We start from the raw sequence: 24,221 nt of genomic DNA, 5'->3' as shown, positions 1-24,221 counted from the left end.
CATGGCCTTCAGCTTTACCATCTTCCTAGATAAATCCCATACATAAATCGTTTCTCAAGCATTAAAAGGAGTTTACAAGGTAAAAGGAATGCAATACATATAGACAAGGAGTTTGTAGAAGACATGCAAAATTAGCAATTAGAATAAAGAACAACATCCTCAACAAAGCAAGAAAAGCACAATAAAATTATTCCATTCACTTGAGTTGGTGTGTGCCAGGAGCCTCTCATGGAGAAGTTGTCCCTACTTCATTCATATTTATATCTACGTTTTAATGAGAATTGGTCTATTCTTATTGTACAACAAACTCTATTTTCTCCTTTTTCTTGAACTATGACTCTATTCTCTTCTTAATTAATGGATGAGGCAAATCTTTTGACTGTTAAAAAAAGGTGTCACATCGACCAAATGTCATTACGATCTCTGTAAACACTTCATAACATAAGCCCATGCATTCTCTAATAAGGCATACATTAGTGAGAATCAATGACTTGGTGTGTGCACAAAATTTCTCTAATAGACATATCCAACAACCAAACAACACATTTGTGAGTTCTCATGGGTATAGAACAATCACTCCAAGATCCACGATGCATCAAAATTCCCTAGTTAGATCCATGTGTACATAAGAAGTTTACATAGATAATAGAAACTTCCAACCCTAAAAACACTAAGCGAGTAACCATGCGTAATTGCAAAAATACCTAGAACGCCTCAGTTGTCAGATCTCATAGCTGTCCCTCTAAATCATAATCCTAATCATCAACACAAACAAAAAATAATCAGATATCACATGGACGAAATTAACCATCAGTTGCCATGGAGGCGAGAATTGTTAGACTTCTATGCGTGCTTTGTGGTGGCATTGGTTAAAAGCCGATTGCGGGACTGGTTCTGGTGGTCGTGTTTCGGTGGTCGTCATTTGAAAAACACGGACACGGGGACGGGAATACGAGATACGACATTTTCCAAAAACAGCCATTCGGGGATACGACGAGTATATATATAAAATATGCCATGTAATATAGAGTCAAGACAGAAAACTAAAGAGAAAGCGACCAGAATAGAGAATCCCCCCATGTTGTCATTGCAAGGTGCATCTTGCAAAACACATGAAACACAAACAGTAAAGAAGATTAGAAATTTAGAAAAGTAGAAGACATATTGCTACCTGTCAACAAGCAAGAGCACAAGCATTACTTCATAAGCAATGATTCAACTAGCAGAACAATCAGCAGTGAGCAGCAGCACAAGCAATCAAATAGAGCAGGGCTTCTAGACTTCAAGTAGGCAGTAGCAGGCTAAGAGCAGCAGCACGAGCAAGCAGCAGCACAAGGGGGGAGCAGCAGCAGCAGCTTAACATGCATAGCAAACAGCAGCAGCAAACCAGCAAGCATCCAGTAGCTTATAATGCCTTAATGGAAGAAAATCTGAGGAATAGGTTGAAGATGGAGAGGCTGCTGGGTTACCTGGGGGTGCGAGGAGAGACTTCTGCTGCTGGTGCTGGATGGGGCGGTCGTCGGTCGAATCCAGGAGTCGCGGCCGGTGGCGGCTTCGATCCAGGAGGTGGCGGCTCCTTCAGTGCGACATGGGAGGCCGGGAGCTTGTGTCTAGGGTATGTTGGAGAGTGGAGACCCTGCAAATAAGATTATGAATTGGGCCGATACTGTTTTTTCAACCAAGTCGTATCCTAAACGTGTGTGTCTCGGCGTATCCTTATATTTTTTTTCTTTTTCTTTTTATTCGAATTTCGGGGATACTGCAAAATTCGTGTATCCTGTTGTATCCCTGGATGCTGCTGTGTAAGGATGACAGTTCAGCAATATCTGGCGTGTCCGTGCTTTTTAGGTCGTCATTGCCACTAGCGTGATTGTTGGTGTTCACAACGATGACCTTGCCGCCACTGTTTGCTCGGTTTTCCACCTCGTCATTGGAATCGGATAGGTTGTCAAAGAGCTTATACATCACCTGGTTGCGAAACTCCTCAAACTCCTATCCTGGGAACCTTGTCCTCCAATCTTCTCTGACTTTTGGTGCTTCCTATCTCGTTGCATGTGTGTGCGAAAGACGAAACCCACCTAAAACCAAAAATCTAGTTGATTGGTAGCGCAGAAACCTTACACCAGGCAAGCTGGGAAATATGGAATAGCAAATTTCATTAGTCCATTGATTCTGCCATTTGGGAAAAGGTCGCAATATAGTTTATAGTGGTAAATGACAATAATATCCCTACTATATTAGAAACATTAGCATCGCAAAAAGAGGAGAAAACGTGGAGTTGTTACTTGTTAGGTCTTGCTAACCCATGATCATACTCTATTAGACTCAAATCTATGACCACACTCTATTGGATTGTCCTTCCATTGATTGTCAATAATAGCCTTGCTAAATTAGAAACATTACCATGTTTCGCGTGTATGCCATAATTGCCAACATGGCCACACACCACCACATGAGCATACAACCCTTGACAACCTGGTCGGCGTCATGGTGTTTAGCCACCAACGTCGACCTACCACTACATAAGCACGCGCCGCACTGTGTTCACATTTACGCCTAATAGCATCACCATAGCCAATTTACGTTACCGTGCCAATATGCATCCGATAACTTCCCCTCCCTGAGGCCCCAACCAAAAACGGCAATTTCCTTTTCCTCACACGCGAGCAATAAGTGATAGGGAGCACAAAAAGGCATGTGTTGTATGCATGCCATAATTGCTAATAGGGCCACGCGCCACCAACGTCTATCCACAGCCCACACAGCCCTTGCCAGCCTAGCCGGCATCATGGCGTGTAACCACCAACCCCCACCTACCGCTAGATAAGCACGCGTTGCATTGTGTTCACATCTATCCCTCATACCACCACCATATCCGGTCCGTGTCTTTGTTTAGGTGCCAATATGCATCCAACAAGTCCCCCTCCCCAAGGCCCAAGCCAAAAACGGCGGTTTCGTCTTCCTCGCACACAAGCAACAAGAGATAGGAAACACCAAAAGCCGGAGGAGATTGGAGGACAAGGTGCCCAAGGTAGGAGTTTAGAGGGGTTTCAGAACCAGGTGATGTATGGGATCTTGGACCACTTATCCGACTCCCATGAAGAGGTGGAAGACCGAGCAAACGGTGGTCGTGAGGTCACCTGTGTGAACGCCAACAATCACATCGGTGGTGATAACAACCACCAGAACCATAGCTTCCGCTGCCATCGTCCAGCCCATGCCGCGACAAAGCACACAAACAAGTCTAATAGCCGCCGCCTCCATGGCAATCGATGGGTAATTTCATCCCTGTCATATCTGATTGTTTTTGTTTTGTGTTGATGATTAGACTATGATTTAGAGGGACGAATATGGGATCTAACTCCTGAGGCGTTCTAGATATTTCTGCAATTGCGTATATTTACTCATTTGAGTGTTTTTAGGGTTGGGAGCTCTTGTTATCTATTAAACTTTCTATGTATGCATACATCTAACTAGGAACATTGATGGGTCATGGGTGTTGGAATAATTGTTGCTATACCCATGAAAACTCATAAATGTGTTGTTTGTTTGTTGGATATGTCTATGAGAGAGAAAATTTTGTGCACACAACAAGTCATTGATTTTAGTAATTCTCAAATCATTAATATATGCCTATTGGAGGAGGTAGGGCTTATGTTATGAATTTGTTTACAGAGATCGTAATGACATTTGGTCGGTGTGACACATATTTTAAACGGGGGCAAAAGATTAGCCTCATCTATTAATTAAGGAGAGAACAACGTCAAATTTAAAAAAAAAGGGAGTGCAAGAGTTTGTTGTACAGTGTGAATAGATCTATTTTCATCAAAATGGAGATATAAATATGAAATGAAGTAGGGACAACTTCTCTTTATGAGACGCTCTTGAAACACTAACACCGAGTGAATGGATAATTGTTCGTTTTTCTTGCTTTGTTGATGATGTTGTTGTTTATTCTAATTGTTCATTTTCTACAAACTCCTCATCTATATTTGCTGCATTTTGTACCTTGTAAACTCCTCTTATGCTTGACAAACGATATATTGGATTTATCCAGGAAGATCGGAAACCTGAAAGCCAATGTTCTACTGGCTTAGCCAAGCAAAGTGTAGGTGAAGGTCATCATGTGGCACTTGATTATCAGAACATGCGAGGGAACAAGGAAGTCATGAATGGTGTAAAGAAAGGACATCACCAAAGAACAGAAACCGGTAGAACAAGGATTATTGCCTCTGGATTCGAGGGGTCTGAATACAATTGCAACATGGACCAAGATCATAAAGACAAAGAAGTGAAACGAACAAGAAAAATAGGGTAATAAATTAGCTTGATTGTTCTTGGGCATTTAATATGGCACATGATTGCTAAATGGATGCCATGTCATAGTTGTTGACTCAAGTGGTCAACACTTCCTGCTGACAACAGAATTGCTTTATGTTCCCTGCAATAACTTAATGCTCGCTTACTTTGTTAACTATATAAGTATCTATTTTGCCAACCTCCACTGCTAACAGAGTAAGAGTCCATGTAATCTTGCAACAGGCCAACAAAGGATGAACTGCATGAAGTTGTTCACGATGTTGGTGATAGTGATGAGAATGGACTCGGCTTATATGGTGATACTGAAGATGTAAATGTGAGAAGACATAAACCTCCCTTTTAAACCACACTTTTGCCTTCTCCATGTCTATTTACATTTGTGGCTCAACATGACTGGACTGGTATATATTATAATTATCTACTCAGACAGTACATGATTTCTTAATCATTTACACCATGGCATCATGGCAATGACATTGAATTTTATCTATGTATTTGTGTAAGAGTGAACAAGATAATTTTCTGTGGGTCATGCCCATGCAAAAACATAAGCAATGAACCTACATAAAAGAAATACCAGGCTAGACTGTAAAAACATTATGTGAAGAGAACCATGTATGTGGAAACATAGTTTTGTACTTAGCCGCTAATACTTAAGAGTTATTATTTTATTGGAAAGTTGTAGGGGAGATTGTGAAAGTTCCTATTTTCATCTAACTTTGTGTATTGGGCACCTACACAAAAGAATACAATGTGTTCTGAAAGTGATTTTCTCCCCCTTATGATAGTTAAACTTGCTTGGGTTGAGATGACCTCATTTTGTCCCACATGTTTTGCTTGCGTGCACTTTATGGTAGATGTATGTTTTTAACTGTTAGTTTTTCAAACATTGTTAACATGTATTGTCCATCTATGTTTGTGTATCCTTCTGAACCCGTCAGTGTACCCAGCAAAGGCTACTTTTTAATATTACATTTCTTTTTGCAGAGATCTCCTACCGAGGGAGAAGGCCATTGTGCGGATATTTTACAACCAATGGACGTAACTCGTGACAAAGATATGTGTTATGAACGAGAGTCCAAACATTGTCTAATTGGTCCTCCGCTGAACTTGGTGGTTCCACATATACCACCACCCGGTCAACCTGATCGAGTGAGTTGATAATATTTGGAAGCATGTAATCTCCTGCATATTTGTCCATGCACTTGCGGTATCAACTTATCATTTTTAATCTGAATTCTTAATGTTGCCAATGTTTGTCATCTACGATGGCCATTGGGGGTTCATATCCGAAGCTAGCTAATTCTGGTCTCTACCTTCTATGAGTACACGGCGTATCTTCGGTAGCAGCAATTGTTAGTTTGACTGTTCTCTTGAACTTGTGTGCCTTGTTGGGCTATCATATTCCCTTAATTTTTCCCATCAATTTGCTCTGCTCCTGATGTCTCTTGACTTGCACTAGCATAGTTTAATATTCTTGCTATTAACTAACAATTATATGCTGGTATGTCGTGTTATTAGGTTAATGTTTATGCCTGTCATCGTACATGTTTGAAAGCAAAGCGGAAAGATCATGTACTTTACTTGAACTCTTTATAGGCGGGGATATGAAATCTGATCAATTTTCTTGTGGTAACATTAGGAAAGAGCCCTACTGATTTTTTTATCAGTTAGTTTTTTTCTCCTAAAAGGAATCAGTCATAACAGTATGATCCTGAGAGGCATAAAAATTCTTAATATTATTTTTCTTGAACACGCGGAAGAGCTGCGTACAGTTCATTAAGAAGAAGAAAAAGGTACAAGGTAGAGGGAGTAAGCTCCCTCACCCCAGCACACAAGACTGAACCTCAAAACACACCGCAACACATGCTTGGAAAAAGCCTTTTACTCCACACAACAATGTAGACGGCCAGCCACCCTGAACAAACGACCTTAAGGGCTCCGTGACAGCAACTCCCGGAGCCCCACTGCTCCAGCTGAACACCATAGGGATTACCCCATTGAAGACACCTCATTCCGGTGCTTCAAAATCGCCCATGCGGCTAGGATAGTAAGGGAGTTTAGCCCTTTTCTCAACTCATTGGGTGTCCCTTTAATCGCACTGCCTCACCAACTACAGAAAAGGCCTAAAGTGGGTTGCAGCGTGATGGAAAGCAAGCCCAACCTCAGAAGGATTAACATCTAAACTGGTCGAGCAAAAAACACATGAGACCAGAAGGTGTTGGATGGATTCCTAGGCTTGGTCACATAAGGGCAGGCTGCTGGATGAGGCAGTCCTCGCTTGGCGAGGCGATCCACAGTCCGACAACGATCATTGACAGCAAGCCAAATGAATAATTTGCAGCGCAAATCTGATTGTCCCAAGGATGAAGGCGTTGTAGGCTGATTTGCTAGTATACAAGCTGACTTAGTAAGCCTCCACCGATGTAGATCAGGGACATCATGTTTTAAGTTAAGCTCGTCTACCAAATCCCAAATGCAAAGGTATTCGCTGAGGACTTGTACTGTGAGGGCTCCCTTGGTATCTGCAGTCCATCTGCAATTGTCTAAGCATGAGCTAAAGTTCAATGTTTGAGTACTCTTTAGAAAGGGCAGCCCGGTGCATGTAGCTCCCGCTTGCGCAGGGTCCGGGGAAGGGTCCGACCACTTTGGGTCTATTGTACGCAGCTTTTCCGTACATTTCTGCAAGAGGCTGTTTCCAGGACTTGAACCCATGACCTCATGGTCACAACTTGTGACCATGAGGTAAGGCTGCGTACAATAGACCCAAAGTGGTCGGACCCTTCCCCGAACCCTGCGCAAGCGGGAGCTACATGCACCGGGCTGCCCAGTACTCAAACACTGAACTTTAGAGATTAACTTGAATAAATTTGGAGCCAACTCAGAGACAGTCCTGCTTTCTAACCATCTATTAGACCAAAACACGACGAACTGACCATTATGAACAATGGGTTCAACTGCAACACTAAACAAAGCTCGGACATTGTGTGGCACCTGAATGGGCAAACCCGCCCAAGGGCGTGAACTGTGAAGCACCACTTTTCTGTAACCAAAGCAGCGGCGGAGCTACATGCAGTTCTGGGGTGGGCACTGCCCCCCAGCTGTAGCCTAATTAGTGAAGGGAATTTTTTTAGAGGGTTAAATTAAGGAGAGCTTAGCCCCCCCCCCCCCCCCCCCCAAAGATGAGTATTCTCTGTCGCCCCCCCTCCCCCTGAGATCTTATGGTAGCTCCACCACTGAACCAAAGGAATTGAATCGCAAAGGCCAGCCAAGATTTTTTGGATTATGTATCCCGAGCCCACCATATTGAAGTAGTCGCTGCACACTCCCATGAAACCAAACAGTTGGGGCCATTCACCTTCTCATATCCCATCCAATGGCCTTGATCACCCACTTGAGCAGATCAATCGCAATCATGGATGGTGGTCAGCACAACTCTTGCTGTAATGAAGCAGCCAGAATGGCTGATGAGTGGTGCTTTCCAACCTGGGAGATTATCAGCCACCCTATCAGTTAGAGTACGCAATTCAGCTTTGCTGGTCTTCCTGATATTAAGTGGGAGTCCAAGGCACGTGCAAGGGAATTCCTTGATCTGACAAGTGTACTGGAGACTATCTCTATATCTTCTTCCTTGCACTGAATAGGAGTTTCTGAACTTTTCATCATGTTGGTCACAAGGCCAGATGCATGCTTGACCAAAACTGAGATGTTGCAGGATCTCCAAAGAAAAGGCCAGGAGACTGAATCGAAGGCTTTAGATATATCCAATTTGAGAAGAATGTCAGGACCTTGAGATTTGCTCCGGAACTCATATGCTCCTTCGTGAACAGCTCCCGAGCTCATATGCTCCTTCGTGAACAGTAAAACCGAAAAAAATTTACTAAAAACATTCAAAAAATCTGAATTTTTTTGTGGTAAACTTTGACAAAAGTTTTGTATGATTACAAAATTTCAGCTCTAAATAGCATTTGTGGAAGTCGTGGCGAATAAACAAAATCGCTGCTCCAAAAATGCTAGTTTTGGATACATTTTGGACTGTTGATTTTGTTTTTTTCACTGCGACTTCCAGGAATGTTATTTCGTGCTGAATTTTGATATGCATGTAAAACATTTGTCAAAGTTTATCACAAAAAAATTTCAGAATATTTTGAATTATTTTACTATTTTTTCAATTTTACTGTTCACGAAGGAGCTTTTGAGCTCGGGAGTAGAATAGGACTTTCCGAATGTCAGGCTCTTTTTTCCAATGTAGATATCTTTCCATTTGCTGGATCAGCAGAAAGTTATCCTGTATGCTCCGTCCCTTAATAAATGCGAATACCAAATTAGGCAGCGGGGGTGCACGGCGGTCAGCCATAAGTTAAGCAACCAATTTGGCAAAACTATGAACAAGACTTATGGGCTGAAAATCCTTCACATGAATAGCATCAATCTTCTTAGGCAGTAGGGTAATGAAAGCTGTATTGAGAATCTTAAACTTGAATATATGATCCTCTTGAATTGCTGAAAGAGCAAGCATCACATCCATCTTGATAAAATCCCAGCATGATTTATAAAAGCAGCCTGTAAACCCATCCAATCCAGGAGCTTTGTCCGGCGGTGGTTCCTTTATGGTTGCCCATACCTCCTCCTCAGTGAAAGGCTCCTCAAGAGAAGTTAAATCATGGTGTTAACTGTGAAAGGCCAACAGATCCAAAGTGAAATCTCTGTCATGCACAGTTGGAAAATATTTTTTATGAATTACCAACTTAAATGGTTTCATGCCAGTACTTTGACTGATCTGAAAATATGTTTAAATGATTACACATGTCTATTATTGACAACAGATGGTGAATAAATGAATATTTATTTTAAGCTGATAGTGTAAATGGAAAATGTCCAATACTTCCAGTGATTGTTGCATGGTCTGCTGTTACAGGGTTCTCATAGCTTGATTATGTGCATGGGTATTTTCTTCTTTTCAGCACCTAAAACAAATAGAGACCCCGTATTCTCGTTTGATTGAGTTTCTGTTTTGTAGTTAAAAGTGATCAAGGTCTCAAATGTTGTGGGGATTGATCCTGAAACATACATGGAAGAGGATGACTTCATTACTGATGAATCAAACGGCAAGAAAAGTGTGCATGAGAATGTTATCCATTGCAGAATGACCAAGAATGTTGATGGCACTAAATCTGTGAGTCCATTTTTTTTTCTTGTAGCAAGAAAATGTTATCTAGTCTTCCCCTACCAAAAAGTTAATGCTAGTTATCATCTTTTGAATGTGAATTCTCCCTCAGAAACCATGTCACCTTTGTCATCATCCACCTCCTTACAGTTACAGGAACAAGTGAATGGTGCTTACTGTTCTCTACAGTTATTTTTGTTTCTTTTAGTATGTACTAGTACAAATGCCCGTGCGTTACACCGGACGAAAAAAAAATCGTGTGTCGCAACAAGTAACAAAATTATGTATTCGTCACTTATCAAATGGAAGAGAATATTTTTCATTATGAACTAATTAATGTATATTTTAAAATATATCTATATACATCCGTATATAATTTATAAGGCAAATCTTTAAAAGGTTCTATATTTAGAAACAGAAAGAGTAGATTGAAATAGACATATAGACATATAGTGAAATATCACATCACCAGTCTTTACTGTAATTCAATCTACTTCATGTAATGAAGGGAACAACACAACACAGCAAGTAGTTCTTAGCACCCTCACATTCAGAGCCATTACCAACAGAACAATATCCCGCAGAAATATACCGCAGAAACATCGGAAGTAGAACTACCAGTACGCAAAGAAACTTTGATGTATTGATGCAAACACGTATGTCTCGTAAATCTGTCCATTCTACACACCCAATGTGCCAAAAGCACAACAAGGAAGAATGTAAACCAGTTTCATGGAACCATTACATGTCAGGTTTCTCTTTTGATAAGCTTAACAACCCAGTTTTGTGTTTGAGCTATATACTACCAAAGTTCTGGTATGTGATTACCTATTGATTCCAAGATAAACACATGAAGAGACTAAAACATTCCGAGGCAGGTTTGAAATTTCTAGCACATGGTAAGCTAATACTTCCAGGTTTTGTTCTAACAGTTTGGCCAACAAAAAATTCAGGCACTGAAAATTGCAACCTCGGGTGGAGCATGACCGCGTTTCGGCGAAGTGCCGGCATATGGGTTCCAGCTTAGTAAAATGTCTGCAACGTGGTGTTACTTTCAGCAGAATCTTTGCACATAAAAATTGCATTTTCTCTATCGTTCACTGCCTCCCCAAACCGCTTCTGTGAAAGGTGCTACAAAAATCCTCATGTTTCTCTTTTCTTCAGTCTTCACCCGAGTTCCACCACCACAATTCCTTGCCTTTTATTCTGCCAATCATTCTCAAGTCTCAACTGATTATTTCCTCGCTCGATCTCCTACAGCCGCATAGGAGGAAGCAGGACAGAGGAGCTTTACCTCCACCTAAAAACTTAACAATCATCTCCATCCCCACTGCTCTCTCTGCTATCAAAAGCAAAAAAACAAACTACACCGCTCCTCTCGTCCGTTCTGTTGCTCCATCTGCTTTCTCGTTCCTATCCACAAAACATTAAGAATTCTTTACAAAACAGAATGCAGAGGAATAAGAGAATACATGATCTTATTCCTTGCATGGCACTACTGACAACATGTTGAGCGGCAACATCATATACCTGCTGTGTTGTCGTAGTTGGTCCAAACACACGATCTGGTTGCAAATTTCACATTAGCCACTTAGAGAAATTTGAAATTGAAAGCAGAGTTTGCTGTTACTTAATGAATGCGGCAACGATTTCAAGCAGAAACATTTGGTCATTCCATTGAACAATCTGCCTACACAATTATATATCAACATTTCTGTATAATTTATCGACTGTGTTACACTATTACTCAGCATATGTGCAGAAGACCAGAATCGTGGCATTGTTCAGAAGGTAGCAGTTATGCTTCTGTTACTACTTCGGGCCCTCAAGCAATCCACTCATCCTCCAACACTTCAAATTTAGCGAGTCTCACCATCAATCACTCGGCTTTACATACCGTAGGCATAAGCGATGTTGGGATTGTGCTCGCTGTGCACGACAGTCTCGCCGTCCGCGTACCACGCGATCTCCTCCCCCTGCCGAATCTCCCGCGAGCTTCCACACACACACACACACAAACACAGATTTCCTTCCACCACTCCCCTCCCCTCCCCTGCTCCTGCAAACCGACCGGCCGGCCAAGAAGCCCACCGCCGACCCCTCAAGCCGGATCCGCCATGGCACTGTACCGCCGCGCGGCCTCCGCTATCCGGCGGCGCGGGGCCCCGCCCATGCTCCCGGCGCGGGCCATGGCGTCGCTCCTCGGCCACGTCGAGCCGGCGCCCAAGGACCCCATCCTCGGCGTCACCGAGGCCTTCCTCGCCGACCCCTCCCCCGACAAAGTCAACGTCGGCGTCGTGCGTCCTCTCTCTCTCTCTCAGGACGGGAATGGATAAGCCGGGGAGGGGGGTTTATGTAAATGAGCGAAACGTTTTTTTATAACTGAAAAACATACTGCGGGTTGAATACCGGAAAAGCAAGGGGTATTTCTGCAAAATGACCGACGACGTACGGAAGAAGCACTGCGTGCTTTATTATTAGGGGAGAAGTCTACATCTGTTTGGAATGCATTGTAGTTTTACACTTTTGCTAATATACCTTGGCAAATTATTTCCTTTCATGGTTTATCTTTGACGTGCATGGGTAAGAGTTAAAAACCAAGTTTCTCAGTTTTTACATGGTAATCCATACAGTTCATGTTTGTACGCAACTATCTCTTTCCTCATTGTTGAGGCTTTACACATTTCTCTGTTGCAGCTTGAAAGCAATGCACGTTTTGTCCAGTGGAAAGATGGAAGCATGCAACTACTGATTGGCGATGTGGCTCTTGATGTATCTGTAGAAGAGTCAACTCAGCATACCCACTTGTTTAGGAAGAATGGAAAGGCAAAACATCTTATCCATTTCCTGCAACTTCCTTATTGTTGTTTGTTTATATCATTATCTCGTCATCGTAACTCACAAATACCTTTTCATCAGGGGCTTCTACAGTCACAAGGAAGGCTTTTACAGAAGATGAGAATTATGCCGCCCGGGTCATCTTCAAGTTCTCATAGCTCATTAACAGCTCCTGTTGATTCTCAGAATAAGAAAACAATTGAGGTTCAAACATGGTATGATAAAAAAGATCCTGAGAGAATGAAGCAAGAAAGGGAAAGGGTAAGTGGGTAACTGAAAGTTCTGATATTTCTCCCAAGTTCTGTTTTTCGTTCAGATACAAAATCTAAATTGCATGTGTCATGTGTGTGATGTGTGTCCCTATGTTGACCTTCTTAATCTGGTTCTCAACTGAAATGATTTGCCTGTTACTTGCTGGGTTTTTTGTTGTCGTATTTTGTTTTTGATGTTGTCTCCAGGAACTGTAACCTAAGTATTGTATGGCATGCTGGGATGTTATCCATGATTTTATTGTGCAAACCCACCTCTAAGTGACATCTTTAGTACAGTTAATCGAGAACCATCTTATAAAGTTTTAATATTGAATTTCTGACATTAACAAAAGAATATGCAATCTAGTTAACTGCAACAGTATATGCAATGTTGAATTTCTGACATTAACAAAAGAATAGCGAGCTGTTACAATTCACCTTTTTTGGAACTAAAAGAGAGACATTTCTTAATCAAACATGCAAAAAAGTATGGTTTTTTTATTTCTCAATTGTCTGAGAATTATTGGCTCTAACTTCTAAGTCAATCGTTTTGTATCAAAGCCTAAAGTTGAAAAGAAAAGGAAAACTGCTTGGTTTCTGCAATTGCTCAGTTGCACTGTCCTAAACCTATAGTTTCTAAAACGATGTAATCGATTTTAATAACTGATCCCACAATATTTTCCCAGGGCCATTTATCTTTTCAGTTTATAATTTTTTGCATTAGTATATCCTTTTGCTTTCCGATAGTCAAGTATGTGAAACATTTTCTCAAAGAGTTATTTCTTTTTCTTGGGGTTTTCAGGATGAATCAGCTAGCTCGTGGTATAATCCTCATGGAAGGGTGGTACACACTGGTTTTGAGCATGACATGGAGTTTGAAGCACTGGCTCAAGGACGTATAATCAATGCAAAGGCGAGTCTTCTTTTATCATAAACATGCAAGGGCTGTTGCACCTATTCGTCTTTATTTCTTGTAAAATGCAGTCAATTGTTAGAAATGGTATCCTGGTAAACCATTATTTCCTCATGGTTTTGTGTCGATGAGCAGGTCCATGAGTATTCTGACAGTGAAAGCGAGGAATTAGAGTATGAAACAGAATTCGAGGATATCGAGAGCTCACCAACATATGAAAGAGAAAATGAACTGGATGAAAATAATGTATATGATAAAGACCTAGGTGTTTCTTCTCTGCCAAACGAAGAGATTGAGGTAAGTTATCTGTTGATTTCACCTGAAACTCTTATTTAGATGTAAATAACTCGAATATGTACAGTAACTTAGAAGGGCTAATCAGATGGACTGCAAACAGTTACCTTGCGTAACTAAAGGAATCTACTTTAAAATATTGCATCTTTTGCTAGTTCTAGAGTCTGACTACGAATATATTTTGTTTTCTCATTTGGTATTTATGATAGTACAGCAGCACTATAGTGTCTAAGCATGAACTCGTGTGTTGCACAATACAAGCTTCTTTTTAAAGAGCTCTTTGCTTTCATGATGTTTATCACAATAGAAGAGGCTTCTATTGAAATTAAAACCAGCACTTCGAACAAATCCTCTTCTTTAGCACAAACAGTCAGTAGGAGAGGCTCCTACTGACATATGTTAACCAGTTGGCGACCAATCAAACCTACTGGTTAGCAGACAGTCAAGAAGATACAGATGATTGTGTGTGTGGGGGGGGGGGGGGGGTATACAGGGGGAAGCCTAGATTGTTGAGCTAGAGAAAGTTTCAACAAATGGGAAAGGCTTAACCCTGTTAGGAAAGCAACTTATCTGTATTGAAGGCCCAAGGGGCATATATATATTACACATGACTTGAGGTGCAAGGAAAGTAAACATAGACTAATAAGGACTCCTAGACTAATACTAATACTTCCTAACAAACCCTATGTGCAAGTAGAGAAAAATCCTTGTTAAACCTCTCTTTCCACGATCCAAAGGATGGGGGAATCCCCTGAAAGATCTTGTGGTTACGCCCCTTAGAAATACTCCAGGCCGATGCCACAAAGATCTCCATAAACATCGGGTGTGTCCACCTTTTTCCTCAGTGCAACTAGTGTTGCCGGGTATCGGCATTGCCAAACCTCATCCCAACCGTGCTCCGGCAGCAACTACTGAATGGGCAAGTAAAAAACAGGTGTTCAACGGTCTCTTCTATTCTGCCATTGCACAGAACACAGTTGGCATCATCGTCCATGTTTCTCCTACGTAGCATGTTCTTTGTGTTAATCCTGTCAGCCAACACGAGCCACGCAAACACTTTGGGTGTGTGTTCGGTTGCGGAACGAAGTGGAATGGAATGTCATGGTTCCGTTCCACTAGAATGGATCGGTCCCATTTTTGTGTTTAGTTGAGCACAATAGGTGGAATGGAATGGTTACGTTTCGGCGTTTGGTTGGAGAGGCTGAATGGCATGAATTTGGTTTTCTCACACTAATTTATAAATCCATTTGCAAGTATAAATAGTAACATTGTAATGACTTTTCATTAACATATAACATGATGTTTAATTGTTTATGTATATTTGTAGTCACAACATTTTTCAAAAAATGGATAGGAAATACTAATCAAGCACAAAGTCTAGATCACAAAGTATTAATGACAATAAAATTGTTACCAATCTCATCATAGAGCGCACAAAGCTAGCACCGAGTTGAGTACTACTGATATTGGACTGAGAATGCAAGTTGGAAAAAACAAATCGATGATGCTTGCTCTTGACGCTGCTGATGCTTTCTCTTGCTGCTTGCCGCCGCTGCCACTTGCTTTGCTTTGGTGCTTGCCGCCGTTGCCATTTGCTTCGTTGCTTGCCTAAAGATATGATAGTATACGAGGCGACCACCGCTTCTCTGCTTCCCAACAAATTAATTGCGTCCGACCTGCCATCGTTGCTGCCTGATGGGTGAGAGGAACAGTAGGAGGGGGCAATCTGCTGCTGCTTGACGAGAGAGAGACAAGGGAGAGGCGTCGTCGTTCGAGATGATGGGATGTGCGAGAGGACTGATCGAGAGGGAGCCGCCCCCTCCTTTCCAGGTCCTTGGTCGAGGGCGGGACGCAGGAGACGAGGGGCAGGAGACGCGGCGAGGCTGCATCTCCGACGAGGGGAAGGAGACGCCGGCGAGGCTGCATCTCCGAGCGCGACGAGGGGAGACGCGGAGGAGGGGGAGGTGTATGGCTGCCGCCATTCCCATTGAGGGAGAGAGAGCAGGGAGAAGGACGCGTTCCGCTTGGTCCGGCCATATTGTGAAGCCGAGACATATTGTAGAAGCATTGCAAGCAAATGCACTTCTTTACAATTACATTTCAACGCTGGTGGCCTGATGTGTTGATTGGTGCCCATTGGTTAGGAAATACACTACACTTGTCTACCAAAAATTTGTTGTACATTGCATCTTTTCTCTCCTGCAAACATGTAACAGTATGCTTGTTTTGCTTAGGCTCTCTGCGTTTTCTCTTGTCTTGTTTGCTGGCATAATCTGCTCCAACTTGTTTCTGTTGCAGGGACAAGAGCATAAGAGGGGACCAATGAAGGGCAAGGTGGTCAGCTTCGGTGAGGAATATCCACCAAAGAAACGATTTCTTAATCGTTGGAGACGCAGTTGTTATTGACAGCGATGATGAGTGAGAACTGAGAACCGCCAGCACCAAACAGAACAGTCAAAGTGCTACTGAATTCTGCATGCGGATTGTCTGATAACTTCTCCGTTTCTTAAACGGATTTGCACAATAAGAGCGGGACATGCGTATGAATAATGTGGTGCTTTACTTTGTTCACCATTTTCAGAGATACCGTCATAAAACTGCCGTTTTATAACATGTTAGTAGATCATTTGTGTTGTTTGTGTCATGATGAATTTTTTTTCTCTTTTTTCCATGTCGTTGAGACGAAAACAAGAGGAAATTTTCTTTTTCCATGCCAAAATCCTTTCTGAGATGAAAAATGCCACAGATTGGTAAGATTTCCTGTAAATTTTCTGTGTTGAATTTCTTGTTTGTCCTGGAGTACATTTTTGCATAGGGTGGCCCCATTTGAACAGTTTGAATAACTTCCAGAGCAAAGCTTATTTTCTTTTTTCTTGGCACGGTCCTGATTCAAGGTGCAGATCGATCAATCTTATTTTCCTTGACACGGCACTTATTCACGGTGCATGCTGATAAAACTCAAAGCGCCTACTTTCATCCATGGTTCCTTTCCTTGAAAATGAAATGAAAACACGACATCCGTGGAGCGTGGAGTGACGCCACACAGCGCGTTCAGAATACACCTTTTATTTTCTGTTCGCAGTCGTCATCTCTAAAGAAAGAAGCATTCTGCTTTGGCAAATGGTTCCTCCAGTCACTTCCCACAAAGCATGAGCAACTTTTCACTAGTTGGTACCCGGTCAGAAAACAAGAAATGGAAAGTGAACTTGAAACAAAGAAAGCAGTTTTCTTTGTAGTCCCAGATCTATGGTTATGGTTGAATAGTTAGTAGGACAATGGTATTCTCAAGAGTGTACTCAGTTGATCGATGTGCACCTTGAATCAGGGCCTTTTTGTTTTAGGTCTTTTGGTTATATGCATTTAGTTGAAGAAGATTTTTCCGTCGACTGCGAAGGTGTAGGTGATAGCTTTGTCAATCTTAAGATAATGAGTAAAAAAATGTTGAAAGAAAATGTTTTCTTTGTAGTAGAACAATTATTATTTATATATAGAACAAAAAAGAGCAAGGAAGCCAAGTATCGGATCGGGTCGCATCGGGCCGTCCAAAGCCCCCAACAGGCGGGCCCACTTCCGCAGCCCGCAATCGCAATCCACCGACGTGTCTTCCTTCCTCTCCCCCTCGGCCTCGATCGATCGATCCCCTCCCCTCCATCCTACTCCTCCCCCCACTTTTGACCCAGCTCCAGAGTTCCCCACGAAGCGAGCGTGCGCGACCTGACCGAATTCCCACCCGCCCCAAACCCTAGCCCATCCGCCCGCCGGGCCAGCGGCGCCGATGCGGGGGCGCCTCCTGGAGGGCGCCATGGCGCTGGCGGTGGCGCCGGACGCCGCCAACTCGTCGGGCTCCGGCGCCGCCCCCGGGTCGGGGCCCCTCTGGTGGCTGTCCGACTGCCACGGGGCCTGGTACAGCCTGGCGGTGATGCTGCCGTCGCTGGCCTTCGTCGGGTTCCTGGCGTGGCAGGCCCGCCGCAGCTTCCGCCGCCTCAGCTACGGCCGCTCCCACGTCGTCGTCGTCGCCTACTACGCGCTCCTCTGGGCCGTCGCCCTCCTCAACCTCCTCTGGTGCTTCCTCCAGGTCCGCCTCGCTCGACCCCCGTTACCATTCGAAACTCCGTTGCTAGTTTTTTTTTTTTGGTGAACTTTAATGCTATTGGAGTTTTTTCTGACTTCTAGTAGAGGCTAGCGAAATAGGTATACGAGTTTCAATTGGTTATCATCACGTTGGGTAGGATCAGCTGCAAGGAAGGTTACAGCTATGGTACCGCTGATGTGAATCTGCGTTCATTAGTCTTAATAAATAGTTCAAGTTTTGTATGCTTGCTTGTGTTTGATTGAGGAGCAGAATAATTGGGTACAAGTTGGGTAGGCTTTTCATTAGACAAGTCCGTTTTGTGTACCTATATTTTACCTTTTGTTGTTTCAACTTGGCAACCGAATGAATGGAAGTTGGGTTGTGATCAAAGAAGCAGATGAGTGGTGTGGGTAGGTTTTGGTCCGGTAATTAATGATGAGCTAGCGGCAAGCTCTGGTGGGTATTGCTGTTCAAGACTAGAAATAACTTTAGTACAATTGGCCTGGTTACTAGTTTCTTGTTGCTTGATTACACATTGGCCTGGTTACTAGTTTCAGATTTCAGCTATGTGTTTAGTAATGCCCCTGTTGTTCCATGGGTTAATTGAATGGGCAACTCCTGCCCATATGCATGTGTGATCTTTGACCTGTTTCATCTTTAGCAACGTTGCCCATATGTTCAATTGTATATTGTCTGTTTCTATTGCTCTTGATTAACAGAAGTTTCATTGATTGGCAGGTGTGGCAGTGTATGCCTGATAGGGCATTCTCATGGAATGTGCTTTCATTGTTTACCAAATCGGGAATGTTATTCTTGGAAGTTAGTCTTATAGCATTTCTGCTTCAAGGAAATGAAGCCAGTGGTTATGAGTCTTTGGGACGTACCTTTGTCATCTCTGGTGCTGTAGTTAGTGCTGATGTATTGCTCAAGGTATGTTACCCCTCCATGGTGCGGGTTTCTTTACTTTCCCAGTTCAAATGTATGATGGAGCCAGATTTTTTGGAAGTATAAGATATCGTTGCTTTAATCTTAATAAAACTATGCTAGGGAAACAAACTAACTATTTATCAGGTTCATCGTGTCCTTTTATTACAAGAAAATAAAATGATCACCATTGTTTCATAATGAAGTGTGTATTGCAAGTCTGTATGTTTTTCTGTTGATACTAAATCTCACTGCCTCTTGTCTCTTGAAATTTGAAACTATAAAATGAGTCTTGGGCTGCTCCAGAGATAAAACATACTCCATAGTTTAACTCTTCATCCCGTGTTGTTTCATTGCATTAGATTATGCTGCAGGTGGATGTTTGAACAATAGTTTTTGCTAAGGAACTGTATGTTGCCTTTGGCCTCACATTTCCTCCCTCTGCAGACCATATATGTATTCGGCTTTGGTGTTCCTTTGTTTGTCGATGCTGACCAAGGAACTGGTGGGAAATGGGGCCTATGGATTCTCCACAAATTGGTGCTTACAGGAGTCTATGGTTTGATTGTTTTCATGCATCACTCAAGGTGGAAAGACAGGCTACCTGGTAATTGGATACACTTCCTCTGTATAATTCTGTATGTTTCGAGCTCTGTTGTTTGATGAACCATCATCTTCTACTCAATGTCATTTCACCTTTTCTATCGCAGCAAAACCGGCATATTACCAGTATGTGTGTGCAATGCTGGCACTTAACGGCCTATCGCTGTTTGGCTGTTTCCTCGTTACATGTGGAGCTGGATTTGGTCTATGGTACATAAAGAATACTACATCTAATCTTATGCTATCTAATTCTGCACTTGAGAGCGATATTTGAGTTTTGTCTACTGTACAGGCTTTACAACCTCACTACTGTCTGTTACCATGCTCTTTACCTTCCACTTCTATATGTGACTTTCTTAGCAGACTTCTTCCAGGTATGTTCTTACCTATGAATTGAACACTTTGCTTTGTGTACTACTCCCTCCGTCCCATAGTATAAGAACGTTTATCAAACTATTTTAGCTTAAAAAACAGTTTTATGTGCCTTTGTGTTCTTGTGGTGATTGTTTATGCTATTCCTTTTTTTATGTTTGTGTGTGACTGTAGGAGGAAGACATGCTTCTGGAGAACGTATACTACTCGGAGATGAAAGATGCCGGGTTCTTTGATGCAGACTGGGATTAAACCGTCTGATTCCATTCCACGCTGTATGACTTATTTGTACGTGAATTTGCACGGAGTAGCTTCGTTCTGGAAACTGAATCTTAGAACAGAGATTGTACCCTAACAAGCAACAACCATTATAATCAATGAAAATGTGTAAATTTATCAATACACACATTTTATTTGTGTCCTTCGTCGCCTGGTTGGCACCCAACTAAAACAGAATGGACGAGAAACTGTGGTTTTTGCCCTCACCTGTTTGTCACATCAAGAATTGACATACCTCAGTACCCAATTTATTACTCCCTTATGGTTCTGGCAGCTGTCTTGAATCTCTCTGTTAGGGTGTGTGTGGTTTAAGGACCGAAAGTCATGGAATGTCATGGTTTCATCCTAAAGTCATGGGTTGGTTCCATCCTTGTGTTCAGTTGATGATAAAAAAAAGTCATGGGTTGGTTTCGTTCCGGTGTTTAGTTGGATAGATGAAAATGAGAAGAATCTGAGGCTACTCACCTCTTCGATATAAATGGTGAGATTACATATCTGAACAAATAGAGTTATTTGCATTTGACAAGCCTATAATTTAAATTTTCAGCAACATTTTTTTTCTATTTTCAACACATGCAAATAAAAATATATGATCCTGAGTACATATCAAATATTTATGAAAAAGAATCACGAAAATGAAAAATAACCATGAAAAAAAATAATCATGAAAACGAGAAATAATAACCACGAAAAAATAACCACAAAAAAATAACCACGAAACTTTTGTTCGGGTGTGGGGGTGAGCGCGGTGAGAATTGATTGGTTTTTTTTTTCTTTGCTTTCTCAGACGAATAACGAGTCGATTCCTCCAAATCGGTGGAATCACTTGATGAAGCATCTGGAGGAAATATTCCCTGCATGCGGATGAACCAATTCCGATTCCTAATCCAACTAAACACGAGAACGGCTGTTAGGGATGGAACCGACCCGTCTGATTCCACCTCATTCTAAAACCAATCACACCCTTAGTGTTAGAGCTACTAGGGCATTTGGAGTTGCCAGTGCAGGTAGGAGGTTTGAGTGAGATTCGAGGCCAGCTACTGTACACATGGTATCCTTGTTTGTACCGGCGTACGTTGGATTGGATATGGCATTGGCATAGGCGCGGACGCACGGTGTCAGGCTAGCGGCATTGCGATGGTGCTGTGGGCATGGCAGTGGCAGTAGTTATTTATTACGGATTGGAGGAGGGACGGGAGGCGAGGGCGCTGCTGCCGCTGAAGCTCCGTGAGAAAGACTGGACATGAGTTCATGACGCGACAGCGCTTCAACGGAGCGAAACTAATTGCGAAAAAAGGAGGGAAAAAGGGGGCGAAACTCAGAGGCCATTGGTTAGGGCAACTCGACACCATATGTCCTGACCATTTGAAATGATTCAAACACAAATACACACGAATTTTTTTGCTAAATGAATGAAGTTTCTTAAACTTTGAACTATTTATAACCGTACAGACGAAAATTTATCAAATTTCAAACTCAAAACTAAACTAAATAGTTGAGTTACAGGACAGTGACCTCATAAGCCAGGCATACTCCGCACAGGCCGCCGCCGCCGTTCATGATGGACATCACGCCCAGCAAGTGTTCGGTCAAATGACATTGACTAAAAAAACGCACTCGTAGTTTCCTTTGAAGAAAATACGATGGATTTAGACGAGGAGTACTTCTATGATGAGTTCATGGATTTGTCTTGGCGAACAAGGATGAAGATGATGATGAAACGTCGATGATGAAGGCAATTTTTGAAGACACCGAGTGTGCAGAGGATCAGGTTCTCAACCAGTGGCGGAGCTATAGGGTGGTTAGGGTGGGCCTTGGCTCACCCAGTATTTAGAAATCAGCCTTAATATCATAGCAAAATAGATAGAATAAACAAATAAAAAAAATATCTTTATGAGTGTATGCGTTGGCCCACACTCGCACTGTGGGTTGGGTCTGCCACTATTCTCAACTACAAGGGTCAACAAAGGGACATCGAGTGTTGAACTGATAGTGCACGGTGAGACATGATGTTGTATGACGACTATTTTGCCCCTGATCCTCTATTCGAACCATATTTTCGCCATAAAAAATAGATGCGGTGACATGCACATTTACTAAGGTGCCAGGGCTTATGATGATTTCTTCAATCAGAAGAAGGATGCCACTAGAAACATTGGGTTCTCTAGTTTGCACGACTATTATGAGGATGCTTGCCTATGACACAATCGCAAATTTGTGGGATGACTACCTCCGGATGGATGAAAGACATGCCTCAAAGCCATGGTCAGATTGGCTAATGCAATCGTCAAGGTGTTTGGATCGGAACACTTGAGAGAACCAAATACCGCAAACACAACAAAGCTCATGGCGCAAAGAGGGTTTTCAGGTATGCTCGGATTCCTGGATTGCATGTGTTGAAAATAAAAGAGCTGTCCACATGCTCAACATGGCAAATACCAGGGCCATTACAAAAAAACATCATTCTTAAAGCAGCTGCATTGCACATCCTTTGGACCCCACGCTTGGACCCCACGCTCGTTGTTTGGCATGCCTTGGTCTCACAATTACATCATAATGTTGCAGTGGTCTTCATTGTTTGCAAGTTTGAGTGTAAACTAAGCTCAAGCGTGCAACTATACCACCAATGATTAATGATCATGATTACAACATGAGGTACTATCTTTGTGATGGTATCTACCCTCTATTGGGGAACGCCGCATGGGAAACAAAAAATTTCCTACGCGCACGAAGACCTATCATGGTGATGTCCATCTACGAGAGGGGATGTGTGATCTACGTACCCTTGTAGACCGTACAGCAGAAGCGTTAGTGAACGCGGTTGATGTAGTGGAACGTCCTCATGTCCCTCGATCCGCCCCGCGATCAGTCCCGCGATCAGTCCCATGATCTAGTGCCGAACGGACGGCACCTCCGCGTTCAGCACACGTACAGCTCGACGATGATCTCGGCCTTCTTGATCCAGCAAGAGAGACGGAGAAGTAGAAGAGTTCTCCGGCAGCGTGACGGCGCTCCGGAGGTTGGTGATGATCTTGTCTCAGCAGGGCTCCGCCCGAGCTCCGCAGAAACGCGATCTAGAGGAAAAACCGTGGAGGTATGTGGTCGGGCTGCCGTGGAAAAGTCGTCTCAAATCAGCCCTAAAACCTCCGTATATATAGGGGGAAGAGGGGGAGCCTTGCCTTGGGGTCCAAGGACCCCTAAGGGTTTCGGCCGAGCCAAGGGGGGAAGGTCTCACCCCCCAAACCGAGTTCAACTTGGTTTGGAAGGTGGAGTCCTTCTTCCCTTCCCCACCTCCTCCTTTTTTTTCTCTTTGATTTTCTTCCTATGGCGCATAGGGCCTTCTTGGGCTGTCCCACTAAGGGCTGGTGTGCCACCCCCAAGGCCTATGGGCTTCCCCGGGGTGGGTTGCCCCCCCCCGGTGAACTCCCGGAACCCATTCGTCATTCCCGGTACATTCCCGGTAACTCCGAAAACCTTCCGGTAATCAAATGAGGTCATCCTATATATCAATCTTCGTTTCCGGACCATTCCGGAAACCCTCGTGGCGTCCCTGATCTCATCCGGGACTCTGAACAACATTCGGTAACCAACCATATAACTCAAATACGCATAAAACAACGTCGAACCTTAAATGTGCAGACCCTACGGGTTCGAGAACTATGTAGACATGACCCGAGAGACTCCTCGGTCAATATCCAATAGCGGGACCTGGATGCCCATATTGGATCCTACATATTCTACGAAGATTCGATCGTCGGTATCCGCATACCTATTTCAATCTCGTTTACCGGCAAGTCTCTTTACTCGTTCCGTAATACAAGATTCCGCAACTTACACTAAGTCACATTGCTTGCAAGGCTTGTGTGTGATGTTGTATTACCGAGTGGGCCCCGAGATACCTCTCCGTCACACGGAGTGACAAATCCCAGTCTTGATCCATACTAACTCAACGAACACCTTCGGAGATACCTGTAGAGCATCTTTATAGTCACCCAGTTACGTTGCGACGTTTGATACACACAAAGTATTCCTCCGGTGTTAGTAAGTTATATGATCTCATGGTCATAGGAACAAATACTTGACACGCAGAAAACAGTAGCAACAAAATGACACGATCAACATGCTACGTCTATTAGTTTGGGTCTAGTCCATCACGTGATTCTCCTAATGACGTGATCCAGTTATCAA

General features: G+C 42.9%; 2 protein-coding genes across 10 annotated transcripts in view; both read left to right on the top strand.

Annotated features, from left to right (window-relative positions):
- The window catches only part of LOC123452293 (protein LEO1 homolog), a 35,777-nt gene extending 19,227 nt beyond the window's left edge, over positions 1-16,550 (top strand). For all 9 annotated transcript variants that reach the window (XM_045128930.1, XM_045128929.1, XM_045128931.1 and 6 more), the window contains 9 exons: positions 4,058-4,314; positions 4,543-4,636; positions 5,308-5,472; positions 9,341-9,496; positions 12,185-12,313; positions 12,407-12,586; positions 13,379-13,489; positions 13,625-13,786; positions 16,082-16,550. In XM_045128930.1, the coding sequence (XP_044984865.1) occupies positions 4,058-4,314; positions 4,543-4,636; positions 5,308-5,472; positions 9,341-9,496; positions 12,185-12,313; positions 12,407-12,586; positions 13,379-13,489; positions 13,625-13,786; positions 16,082-16,189 (1,362 nt within the window). In that variant the 3' untranslated portion in view covers positions 16,190-16,550. The remainder of the gene's footprint in view (positions 1-4,057; positions 4,315-4,542; positions 4,637-5,307; positions 5,473-9,340; positions 9,497-12,184; positions 12,314-12,406; positions 12,587-13,378; positions 13,490-13,624; positions 13,787-16,081) is intronic.
- Positions 16,551-17,419: 869 nt separating this feature from the next.
- LOC123452295 (protein CANDIDATE G-PROTEIN COUPLED RECEPTOR 2-like) lies at positions 17,420-20,156 on the top strand. The gene is made up of 6 exons (XM_045128935.1): positions 17,420-17,858; positions 18,594-18,785; positions 19,227-19,386; positions 19,490-19,592; positions 19,675-19,756; positions 19,929-20,156. Exons 1-6 carry the CDS (start codon positions 17,559-17,561, stop codon positions 20,004-20,006), a joined length of 915 nt encoding a protein of 304 aa, XP_044984870.1. The 5' UTR covers positions 17,420-17,558; the 3' UTR covers positions 20,007-20,156.
- The last annotated feature ends 4,065 nt before the right edge of the window (positions 20,157-24,221 follow it).

Source organism: Hordeum vulgare, chromosome 5H (genome assembly GCF_904849725.1).
Source record: "Hordeum vulgare subsp. vulgare chromosome 5H, MorexV3_pseudomolecules_assembly, whole genome shotgun sequence".
NCBI classification, from domain to species: Eukaryota; Viridiplantae; Streptophyta; class Magnoliopsida; order Poales; family Poaceae; genus Hordeum; species Hordeum vulgare.
This window is presented reverse-complemented; position numbering and strand designations above follow the sequence as displayed.

Excerpts from the sequence above, each read along its gene's own strand:
- LOC123452295 (XM_045128935.1), top strand. The coding sequence starts at position 17,559 with ATGCGGGGGCGCCTCCTGGAGGGCGCCATGGCGCTGGCGGTGGCGCCG. Across the intron at positions 17,859-18,593 it reads TCCTCTGGTGCTTCCTCCAG|GTGTGGCAGTGTATGCCTGA; the intron begins GTCCGCCTCGCT and ends ATTGATTGGCAG. Across the intron at positions 19,593-19,674 it reads GGAGCTGGATTTGGTCTATG|GCTTTACAACCTCACTACTG; the intron begins GTACATAAAGAA and ends TCTACTGTACAG.